The sequence below is a fragment of the Otolemur garnettii genome, unplaced genomic scaffold (genome assembly GCF_000181295.1).
Source record: "Otolemur garnettii isolate 467f Iridium unplaced genomic scaffold, OtoGar3 scaffold00001, whole genome shotgun sequence".
In the NCBI taxonomy this organism is placed as follows: domain Eukaryota; kingdom Metazoa; phylum Chordata; class Mammalia; order Primates; family Galagidae; genus Otolemur; species Otolemur garnettii.
Window position 1 is genome coordinate 19,829,931 of NW_003852396.1, and position 12,664 is coordinate 19,842,594.

A 12,664-nucleotide genomic window follows, 5' to 3' on the forward strand; every position below is an offset into this window, starting at 1 on the left:
CCTCTATAGAGCTCACTGCAACCTGGAACTCCTGAACTCAAGTGAGCTTCCTATCTCAACTTCCCAAGTAACTGAGACTACAGGCGTATGCCGCCATGCCTGGCTAATTTTTCTATTTTTTGTAGAGATAGCATCTCATTCTTGCTCAGGCTGGTCTCCAACTGCTGACCTCAAATAACCCTCCTGCCTCAGCCTTCCAAAGTTTAAGGATTATAGGCATGAGCCGTAACACCTGACTAAAAGTATATTTTAAGCACACATATACTTGATGTACCTAAATGCTTATTTTCTTATTTAATTTGTACATTTACCTAGAAGAAGCTGATCAATTAGTGTTCTGATCCAATTTTTATGAGAGGCACTATCACATCCATTTTCATGATTCACTTAACTCTTAGAGGTGTTAACACTATCATGCTTATAGAATATGATAATTATAACATTATACATTTGTGTAGTATTTTATAGTTCATACCTATTTCTAGATATATCATTTAACTTGGACCTCACAGTATCTCTGTGAGAAAGGGGCATTATCTTTCTTTTAAAACATTTTTTTTCCTATAACATACAAGGGAATTGAGGTTTATAGGGGTACTTAACTTAGCCAGGGTCATGCAGCTAATGAAGATATAACACTTAGATCTGCTGACTTAATTTATTATTCTTTTCACTACTCCACACAGCTGAAGGTCAGTCTCTCTATATTTATGTCATTATTTATGTTAATTCTGCTTTCCCATGTGGAAAGTACAGAAGTGATTTATAACCTCTTCATGAACTTACATGCATGTGTTTATAGATATGAATGCAAGGATCCAGTGCAGGACCACACACAACTAGGCACTTAAATTCTTATTCATTCACTGGGTAAATATTTGTTTGGCTCCTCCTGGGAGCCAGGTCTGGTTCCAGGAACTGAGGATATAGAAATAAACAAAACAGGCAAAAAAAAAAAAACAACCCTGCCCTGTAAAAACATTACCAATATATAAATGCTAAGGAGAAAAAAATAAACCAGGAAAAGGGGCTGAAATGTCAATGTGAAGGAGGGAAATTGTTTCAAATTTTAGATTAGAGGGACAGGGACGACCTCACCCAGGGGTGACTTTTGAAAAATTTTGTTGGTGGGATGAGAGAAATGAGCAAGGGCACAAGCCTTGAGAAGTAAGTGTCCCCGGCATGTTTCCCTTCTGGTAGAGGAAGGAGAGGCCAGTGTGTCTGGAGTGGACTCATTACAAGAGAGAGTAGCAGAGATAAAATCAGACATAGAGCCGAGGCCTGGATCAGTAGAGACTTGATGGTTGTAGTAAGGACTTAGGTTTTCACTATGAACAAGATGGGAAAACTTGTACTATTTTGAGCAGAGGAGCCACATAATCTGGACGAAGTTGGTTGCTCCGTAGGTACTAGATTGTAGGGGACAAGAGCGGAAGCAGGAAGATCAGTTAAAAGGCTAACGCAGTAATTCGGGGTAGAAAGAACAGTAACTTTGATCAGGTTACTGTTGGTGCAGAGATGTGGTGAAAAGTCAGTTTCTGGGTGTATTTGAAGATTCAGCTGATAGGATTTGTTGATGGACTATGTTAAAGGGTAAAGATTAAAGGGTGACACCATACTTTTTGCCTGAGCAAGTAAAAGGGTGAAGTTGCCATTAATAGAGATTGGAAAGATTGTAGGGAGGGCTGGCTGGCATTTGGAAGTGTTAGGAACTGAGTTTTGGACCTGATGAGTTCAAGATGTCTAATTTGACTTCCATGTAAAAATGTGAAGTAGACATTTGAATTTTGGTTCTGAAATTCAGAGAGGAAAGGTCCAGGCTAGAGATATTATTTATTAATCTTCTGTGTATAGATTATACTTTAAGCTGGAGGGATTTTTTTTTTATGATTATGCAATTTGTGGGAATAACTTTATATATGTGAAGATTTTTATTTCAGGCTTTGTAAATAATACTGACAAAACGGAGTGTGCATTAAGCAAATGTCAGAACACACATAAAAACGTTCATAAGTGATCATTAAAGTCAGAAGAAATTAAAAGTCACTTTTATGGGAAAAGTGCCATGGGCCAAGTACTTTGAACCAGTATTTCAGTGCCCATTTTATCCTGAGGTATCTGAGTTCCCATAGAATTAGGTTGATGAGAGGCAAACCAGGGATTCAGACACCAGTGTGTCTGATCCTGAAGCTCATGCTCTTCTTACTCTGTCCACAAGTTAAGAAAACATGAGCTGTTGATTTCCAACAGTAATCATGTGTCCACAAAATGTGACGTAGTATACAATTACACGTTAGACGAGGGTTATAAGACCTGAGTTTGAATCTTAGACTTCCCAACCTGAATGATCTGGGTAAGCATTTTGACCTTTTTGAGTATTTGTTTTCTCCTTTATAAAAGGGTGATAATTAGGGTGGCACCTGTGGCTTAGTGGGTAAGGTGCTGGCCCCATACACTGAGGGTGGCAGGTTCAAACCCGGCCCCGGCCAAACTGCAACAACAACAAAAAAGCTGGGCGTTGTTGGGGATGCCTATGGTCCCAGCTACTTGGGAGGCTGAGGCAAGAGAATCACCTAAGCCCAAGACCTGGAGGTTGCCGTGAGCTGTGATGCTACGGCACTCTACTGAGGGCGACAAAATAAGACTCTGTCTCTAAAAAAAAAGGGGGGGGTCATAATTAAATCTACTTCATAGGGTTGTTACAATGATGAAATGTGAAAGGCTTTGTTGTAAACTCTAAACCACTCTAGCATGTGTGGAATTACTAGGGAACAATTTAATTTACAGTAGTATCAAGAATAAGATATTTACATCATCGTCCTCTTTCAATAAAACTGGCCTGAACATTTCAAAAAAAAAAAAATAGTGCAATACTTAGGGACAAACTTAACAGAAGTGTAAGATGTATACATTGAAAAATGCAAAACGTTGTCAGAAGAAATTAAAAGTCACTTTCTTTAAATGAAAAACATCTCATGTTCATGTATTAGAAGAGGAAATACTATTAAGATGGCAATACTTGGCCAGGCACAGTGGCTCATGCCTGTAATCCTAGCACTCTGGGAGACTGACATGGGAGGATCCCTTGAGCTCAGGAGTTAGAGACCAGCCTGAGCAAGAACGAGACCCCGTCTCTACTAAAAATAGAGAAAACTAGCCAGGCATTGTGCTGGGCACCTGTAGTCCTAGTTACTTGGAGGCTGAGGCCAGAGGATTGATTGTTCAAGCCTAAGAGTTTGAGCTATGAAGCTACAGCACTCTACCTATGGCGATAGAATGAGACTCTGTGTAAAAAAAAGGAAAAAGAAGATGCACATGAAAAGGTATTGAATACCATTAGTATCTTGGGAAATGTAAATCAAAACCACAATGGGAAACCATTTCACAGCTACTAGGATGGCTGTAACCAAAAGCCAGTTAATAAGTGTTGACCAGGATACAGAGAAATTTGAACACTTATATTCAAGAAATGTAAAATGGTGCAGTCTGGCAGTTCATCAAAAGATTAAGTTATGATATGTCCCATAAACTAGGTATATACCCAAAAGAAATTAAAGCATACATCCACACAAAAACTTATATGTGAATGTTCAAAGGAGCAATATTATATTAGCCAAAAATGGAAATAATACAAATGTATATCAACTAATATTAGGGTAAATAAAATATGAGCTATGAAGCATAGCACTCTACCTATGGTGACAGGTAACATACTTATACAATGGAGGATTATTAGGCAATAGAAAGAAGTGACTTCTGGCCTCCAAGCAGGGAGGGTATTTGATGGGACCTCACCTTATGTGCATAATGCAATGGTACATTTTAAAACTACGGAGAGGGCTCGGCGCCCATAGCTCAACCGGCTAAGGCGCCAGCCACGTACACCTAAGGTGGCGGGTTCGAATCCCCAGCCCGGACCGCCAAACAACAATGACTGCTGCAACCAAAAAATAGCCGGGCGTTGTGGCGGGTGCCTGTGGTCTCAGCTACTTGGGAGGCTGAGGCAAGAGACTCGCTTGAGCCCAGGAGTTGGAGGTTGCTGTGAGCTGTGATGCCACGGCACTCTACCCAGGGGGACAGCTTGAGGCTCTGCCTCAAAAAAAAAAAAAAAAAATGCAAAAAAAAATAAAATAAAACTACGGAGAGTAGAGTATATATGTCTCACCACAACAAATAAGTGAGATGATGGCTATGTTAACAAGTTTGATGGAAGCTTTCCAGATTGTATATCAAATCTACACATTGTACCCCATAAATGCGTTAATGTACACAGTTACGATTTAATAATAGAAAAGCAAAAAAAAAAAAAGAAAAAAAAAAGAATGTCTTACAGATTCATGCCACAATATGAATGAAGCTCGAAAACATTATGCCAGGTGAAAGAAACAAGTCACAAAAGACCATCTATAGTGGCCTTTTATGTGAAATGTCCAGAATAAGCAAATGAGGCCCTTTTCTATATGATAAATTAGATCCTCGGATCGAATCTCTGAGGTTATAAGTTTATAATTTTAGGTCTTAAGCATACCTGAGTATAGATATGAAAATCTACCCTTACGTTTTCTCTTTTTCTTTGTTGCAGCAATGGTGAACTAGATCCCTGGTCAGGAGGTGGAGTGACTGAGGACCTCACAGACACTTTGGTTGCCTTCACCATCTCAGAGGGGGCTCATCATTTAGATCTCCGAGCCAGCAATGCCTTAGATCCCATATCTGTGCAGTTAGCCCGCACCTTGGAAACTAAACACGTGAAGAACTGGATCAGAGATTTCTATCGCTCAGGACTGCAGCACTGAGAGACTTTGGATCATTTTCATTTTCTTCTTTTATGTTCACACCACCCACATTCCCCTTTACTTTGGTTTTCTATGTGTAATTACTTTCCCTCATTTATCATTAGTTTTGGTAGGAGCAAGGTTGAGATAGGAGAGAGGGTGATGGTGGTGGCGCAGCCATCCCACAAGTGTGATTTCTGGGTCCTCGCTGTCTTTGCACCACCTCCAGGAAGAATTTCTTCGTGATCGCTCTCCCACACCACCAGCGGGCCCTTGTAAATAGAACAGAGTTCCAGACCACCTTTCATAAGAGAGAGAGAGAGTCACTTCCTTTGTTTCTCTGCAAATGGAGAGTTCTCCTTGGTTTTGAGGTTGAAGTCTCTGGCCCATTTATAAGTCCCCACCTCTACCCTCCAAAAAGGAAAAACAGAAGTTACATAAAAATGATGTAATTGCAGCTGGTAGGAAGGATGTCTGATGCCAATCCAGGAAATGGGAGCCATTTCTTTTGTACTTGATTTAATGACTTTGAACTGTGCTATAAATAAAGAATAGGCTGGACCTTATACCTGTGTGTTGCTTCTGAAGCTCCCTCCAGCTGTTGGGAATGCTGTGTGCCCTGGGCCTGGCTGTTTTTGGCAAGTCCTTTAATTTTCTCTCTTCCACTTGGCAGCTTTTCTTAGTTCTGGGATATCTGCCACTGTGGTACTGCCGTTCAGAAATGTGGCCTTTTTCTACTTCATTTCTCTTTGTTTCAAAGGTCAGTTTTGTGGTAATTTGGTTAACTTCTGCCAGTTTAGGAAAATGACTCTGTTTTACCTTTCACTTTAAATCTGAACAAGCTTTATGCTGTGGTCACTGGTGATATTTCAATAAGAAGACTTTAAAATTTGACAATCAGCTATTCAGAAAGTAGAAAATAGTTATGTTCAGTGTTTTAACTTTTGAATTTTATTTTCTAGCGGTGGTTACTGCTATGATTAAAGCCAGACACATCAGGACACGAGGAGGCAGGTGCACGGGAACTTTTCTGTGTGGCTTCCAAAGACAAGCTGACTAATTCATGCAGGCAGCATATTTGACATTAATAAATGGCAAGCCATTCCTATTTCCAAGGGGTTGGCTTCTTTCAAACACTTCTTACACTGAGACCTTTCTTCAGAAGAGCTTTTCTAGGATAACAAATAGGGTTGGATCAAAACCTTTCAGGGACGCACGGAGAGACTAACAGTTTCTACTCTGTTGAAAGATTCTCCCTCCTTGTTTCTTTTTATTTTCTCTCAATAAATTCCTTTTTCTTCATCTTGCTTGGGAGCATTTTCTGCTTTTTAAAAACTGTACCTTGAGCTGGATCATGTCTAAAGCAGCTATTTTATTTTTTTTTTTAAGTGCAGATATGGAGTTCATTCTTGGATGGGAGACTGAAATATTTTCCTTACTTTTCTGGCATCTGGGAGATGGAGGAAAATCTTTGTCTTGTTTTGGAAGCCTTCAGTTCTCATTGTAATGTGTTGTCTATTAAAGCGTTTGGTCACTATTTGAGCGCTAGAGAACAGTCCTCTGGGGTGGAAATTTAAGGGTCAAACATGACTAGTTTTTATTTGTCAGCTAAGAAGTTATGTAATGCAGGGTTTATGGGCTTGATAGAGGATAGCCTGATAATTTATTTTAGGACTGTGGGATGTTTTCCTTGAAGCTTTTTTACTTGTTTAAACTCTTTAAAATATTTTGGCATTTCATTTACTAGTGATTGTTTAGATGAGTTGTATTTTTCTGAAGAAACAAATTCTCCAGAAAAAGCTTTTTTTAATTACCTTTTTTTTTTTTTATTATACAGGGTAAAAAGGCTCTTTTTCTTGCATGTATAATTTGGTCCTATTACTATATACATCTTATGTGTATAGACAGCAACCTTAAGTGAAGTTAGCCTAATTATATTCTGCTGAAAATTTACTTTTAAAATGAAAAAGAATCAGAATATCAAGTAAGCCTTATTACTAAAGCACACCTCTAATAGTCTGAATTTTTGCAGAATTAGGGTTTTTTGATTTTATTTAACTGCCTGGAGATAATGGGCAAAACTAAAGAAACTTAGGGAACTTTCTTAGGGGATCCGTAGAGCTAAAATATTATCCAGAGAAGGGAAGTCTGATTCAGCATGTTAGAGAGTGAAGGTATCTCAGATATCCAGTCCAGCCCTAGCAGTTTCTAAGTAACTCAGAGAGGAAAGGACTTGTCTCAGGCCTCACAGCTCATTTTTGGTAGAACGAGGGCCATAATCCAGATACTAACTATAGAAAGAGATTAATGGAAAGGCTACTGAGACACCAAGTGAGTCCTGGGACAGCCTTTGTTTAAATTGGGATCTACCTCTCTGAACTCATTTCCCATTTTCCTGCCACCCTTCACTTTCCTAATACTATATATCATACCGTGCACTCACCACACTCGGCATCATTCTAAAATACTGCTCTTCTGTCTGATACTCCTTTCCAAGCACCAACCTGCAATATTTTTTTACTGGCAGACGTCTGGGCCTCTTTTAAAATCCAAATCAATTTGATTATCCTCCTTGTGAAATCTTTCCTAATTTTCCTTAAGAAGTCCATCCCTATCAGTGCTCTTGCAGAACCAGGTTGACACCTCATAGGTCAGCGAGAATGTAAACTCCACCAACGTGGGCATTGTCTGTCTTCATCTCCAGCACCTAAAACAGTACCCCTGACCACCTTTAATTTAGCACACATACCCTAAAGTATAATATTATAATATTTTGCTCCATGGTTTCACCCTGTTTTTAGCAAAATCAAGAAGTCAAGAGGTGTGTCTTATTTCTTCTAGTAATTAGGTTCTAGCTTTGGTTGTGGTCACCAAGTCTCAGTAACTCCTCTGTAAATTTTTATATATATATATAAAAATTATATATATATAAATTATTTTTATATAATTTTTATATAATTATATTTTATAGGAGTTACCAAGTCTCAGTAACTCCTCTGTAAATTTATATATAAATTATTTTTATATAATTTTTATATAATTATATTTTATATAATTTTTATATAATTATATTTTATATAAGTTACCAAGTCTCAGTAACTCCTGTAAATTTATATATATAAATTATTTTTATATAATTTGTATATAATTATATTTTATATTATTTTATATAATTTTATATAATTTTTTTTTTGCAGTTTTTGGCCAGAGCTGGGTTTGAACCCACCACCTCTGGCATATATGGCCGGCGCCCTTTGAGCCACGGCTGGTGCCCTGTAAATTTATATTTAATAGATGTATTTCAGGGTTGGAAGATAGCCTTTCCATCAATCTCTTTCTGTGATTAAGTACCTTTCACAACTCTGATGTGCTTCTGTGACCTCCTATACTTGGTTTCTCTGGATTTTGGAAAGGGGATCTCCTAGTACTCAGTATCTCAGCAACTTGGGTTCATGAGTTATTCTCACTTCAACTGCATGTGCCCTGGTTCCCGCTCCCATTCTGTCAGTTTAATATTCTTTGTCAGAGGAGCTGAATGTTAGATGGTTACAGAACATTGACCAAAACAGAGCCACTTAAAGAGTTAAAGAAAGGCTTGGTTCCAATAGGTTTTTCAGCTTTTAATGATGGGGATAGAAGAAGCTTATGATAGCAGACCTGGAAAGCAGTCTTGGGATCATTCAACTCAATGTGATTACTTAACATGGCTAACATCCGGCTCACCTGTGAAAATTAATTGCCCAAGGACATATAGATCAACATGTCTACTTATTCATTTATTTTTGTCACATCTGGTTCTAAAAGTACTTCAGTTAATCTGAAGATACACATTAAACATAGCACAAGCAGGATAAAAGAGATTTTAAAAGATCAGAGATGTGTTACATAAAAAAGGGGTGCCATGATAAAAAATGTTTGAAGGCTTGGCGCCTGTAGCTCAACCGGCTAAGGCGCCAGCCACGTACACCTAAGGTGGCGGGTTCGAATCCCCAGCCCGGACCCGCCAAACAACAATGACGGCTGCAACCAAAAAATGAAATGGCCGGGCGTTGTGGCGGGCGCCTGTGGTCCCAGCTACTTGGGAGGCGGAGGCAGGAGACTCGCTTGAGCCCAGGAGTTGGAGGTTGCTGTGAGCTGTAATGCCACGGCACTCTGCCCAGGGGGACAGCTTGAGGCTCTGTCTCAAAAAAAAAAAAAAAAAATGTTTGAAAATGGTTGGAAGAAATGTACACAGGTTATTCTTACATCATAGTCTCTTAAGTCTTTGCTATGCTATGTGCATTGTGAATTAATGAGAATGCAACATTTCCAAAATTTTTTTAATCCAAAACTCTTTTTTAATGTAAAATGTTGTGCATTGTGAATCAACAAAAATGCAACATTTCTCAAACTTCTTTGTGCTGCTTGTATTTTTTTTTTTTCCTTTTGAGATGGAGTGTGGCTTTGTCACCCTGGGTAGCATACCTTTGCATCATAGCTCACAGCAACCTCAAACTCTTGGGCTTAAGTGATTCTCTTCCTTCAGTCTCCCAAGTAGCTGGGACTACCGGCACTTGCCACAATGCCTGGCTATTTTTTTTTTTTAAGAGATGGGGTCTTAGTTATGATTTAATAAACAAATGTTCATCACTCTAAAAAAATTTTAAAAAATAGAGCAGCGCCTGTGGCTCAAGAAGTAAGGCACCAGCCCCATATACTGGGGGTGGTGGGTTCAAGCCTGGCCCTGGCCAAAAATGCAAATAAATAAATAAATAAATAAATAAAATGAAAGAGATGGGGGTCTCACTCTGGCTCAGACTGGTCTTGAACTCCTGAGCTCAAGTAATCCTCCCGTCTCAGTCTCCCAAATGCTGGAATTAGGGTGGTACCTGTGGCTCAAAGGAGTACAGCGCCGGCTCCATATACTCGAGGTGGTGTGTTCAAACCTGGCCGCGGCCAAAAACTCCAAATGCTGGACCCACTGCCCTTGGCCAAACCACGTATTTTTTCATGCGACATTTGCAGAACTAGTGCTCTGCTGAATGCCCATTGGGCAATGCTGTGATGGAAGTGTATATATTTTCTGAGAAGAGGGCTAAGAAAATTTGGCTTTAAGCTTTCTGGTAAAAAGCAGATGAAAACAGTCAGGTAAACAGTTTACACTGTGTGTAAGATAAAAACTGATTACTCAGTTGGAGAAGCCCAGGCAGGAACCTCCTGGAAGAGCCTCAGAAAGAGGAAAAGTGTAGTGAATGAGACCTTCAATATTTCTCCACATATTAATAAGCTACATTGCATTCACACGTGTACAATCTTTCAGTATAGATGAAAGTACAATGATTCTCTAATGAACTAACGAAATATACTACAGGTCAACTTTTTTGCTGATCTGGAATAGATTTTACAGTGTCTGGAGGGCTCCTCAACCAAAGTTTTGCCAGATAGATATTTCTTGGACAGTTTGAGTGCCTTAGTAGTTCAACAGGGGCGAAAGAATGATGTTTTGTAACACATATGAAGTAGCTTTTTAAAAAATGAGCTTTGACATCTGAATATACTATTGCTCTAATTGACTCACAGGTGAACTAAGGAACAACAGAAACTCACTAGCCCTGTGCAGGCAAAGCCAAGGCAAGGAACCAGGTGCTTCTTCCACCACAGAGGTGTTGGCGTCTATTATCACACTTCCTCTACGGCTTTGGGGGAGTAGTTTTAACTGTTTTTCTTTGTAACTCCTAAAATATGTAGGTATAGAGCCAAAGAAAGGTTTACAGAAAACCACCATCGCTAACTATGAGAAATGAAACTTGAAACTTTGTGCTAAGGTGATACAGAAAATGCTATGAGAGTGTACAATAAATGTCCTTGAATAGTTTTCTGATGTGAAAGAAGCCAGATAATTGGATAAATGACCTTCTCTCATGGTCAAAATGTTGTCAAATTATCCTGTTTCAGAAATCTTACTTCACAGTTGACAAAAGACATTTCATAAGTTGTTACAATGTCTGTTCACGTGGTCAATCTACTTCCTGCCTTCAGGAAGAAGGTAAAATATAAGCCATCCACCTGCTCCATCTTTAAAGAACGCAGAGTTCTACCATCACTTTTGGATCTTTTCTGATGTCATAAAACCTTCACCTACAGGAGTTTGTTCCTTAGGGCTGAATCAGTGGTTCTCAACTAGCAGCAGTTTTGACCCCCAGAGTACAGTTGGTAATGCTGGAGATGGTTTTGGTTGTCAAAACTGGGGTGGGATGTGCCACTGAGCTCCCTGACACATGAAGGTAGTACTGCTAAACATCTTACAGCACCCCCATAACAAAGAATTATCCGGCTCAAATGAATGCAATATCGTTGATGGAGGGGTACCCAACCTTTTATCTTCTCCATGTCACATTAGAAGAAGATTTGTCTTGAGTCACACATTAAATACATAAACACTAACAAAAGCTGATGAACAGAAAAAAAAAAAAAGAACCAAAACAAATAACGAATAAAAAAACCCAGGTTCATGCATAATTTTCATGACACCTGCCACCACAGATAAGCAAAAAAATCTTCACACAATCTGCATGTGGCCCACGGGCCATGGGTTGGACACCCCTGGTGGTCCTTCTCTATCATAATTTAAGGTCCTTTCCTAAATTTTACCTTGCAAAGCAGCTGAAAAAACTGATTGTTAATTCAATAACCTTGCACTTTACCTGTAAGCACAAGAGCATAATGTCTAGTGCAGATACCTTCTGCTCTAAAATTTAATAAGCTTTATTTTGGAGACTGATTCTTAAGATACTTCCTCTTCTCTGGGCCAAATAACTCCAGTTCATTGGATTGTTTGCTCATTTATCATCCATTCATTTCAACATTTATTCAACAGCAACTCTGTGCAGGTATAGCGTTAAGGAGTAAGAAGTAAAAGCTGAAGCTCAGTGTTCTCCAGGACCTCAAGGTTAATGGGGAGAGAGAGTCACAATGTCAGATGATTAAATACATAAAGCTAAGAATTTGTGTTGCATTCAGGATGCTGTGGGAACTTAAAAGCAGACATCGTAAATTCATTCCAGAGGTCTGAGGGAAGCTTTAAAGGAGAAAGAACATTCCAACTGGGATTTGAGGGGTAGGAGTTTGCAGCACAGCTGGGGACTGGGGAGAAAGGTGGTAAAGACATTATTCATTGAGAAGAAATTGTTAAGCACACCGTTGGTGCCGATACTTGTGCACCAGCCATGTTATTGTGGGGATGGGGGAGGGGGTGGACAAAAACAAACCAGACATGTCTCTATCATTATGGGGTCTATAAAAAGAGAACCAAGGAAAAATCCTCCTTTTATTGCTGGGATCATACTTCATAGATCTTAGAAATCTTCTGCCTATATTTTCTCATGTGAGCCCCTTAACATCCTGAATGAGAGGAAAAACAGCGATTATCTCCATAATAGGACCATGAGGACTAGAGAAATGAAGTGACTCCCCTCTCTCCCAATCATGACCACAGATCTAGTAAGTGGCAATTGGATGATTCCAGACCCTGAGCTTTTCCACTGTCCCCTGGTTCTGCATGGTTCCAAATGCAATTTCCTGCGGCAGAGAGGCCAGCACACCTCTTTCTTCCCCCTTCTGGCCCTGCTGTCTTCATCTCTGCCTTTACTTTTGTTTCCTGCCAGATTCAGTACTGACGTCGTTTTCCAGCCTTCTCAGTTCTGATTGTAGAGGGACTTCCCAGGGAAGGAAGGAGAGGGGGTTGCTCTCCAGCCATTGACCATTTGCAAAAATATTTCTACCACGATTTCCCAATATTTTTGGAGGAATGAGGAAAACTGAGATGTGGGACAGAAAATCCCTTTTGTTTGTGTTGGTGTTTGATAATGTATGCAACCTCTCTGGGTGGTTTAAGCGGTTTAGGTACTTTC

At 39.5% G+C, this 12,664-nt stretch overlaps 1 protein-coding gene across 1 annotated transcript in view; it reads left to right on the plus strand.

The window, feature by feature from the left end:
- The window catches only part of PRCP (prolylcarboxypeptidase), a 72,345-nt gene extending 67,004 nt beyond the window's left edge, over window positions 1-5,341 (plus strand). Inside the window, exon 9 of the mRNA XM_003780861.3 lies at window positions 4,583-5,341. Within this exon, the coding sequence (XP_003780909.1) occupies window positions 4,583-4,796 (214 nt within the window). The 3' untranslated portion in view covers window positions 4,797-5,341. The remainder of the gene's footprint in view (window positions 1-4,582) is intronic.
- Window positions 5,342-12,664: the final 7,323 nt, after the last annotated feature.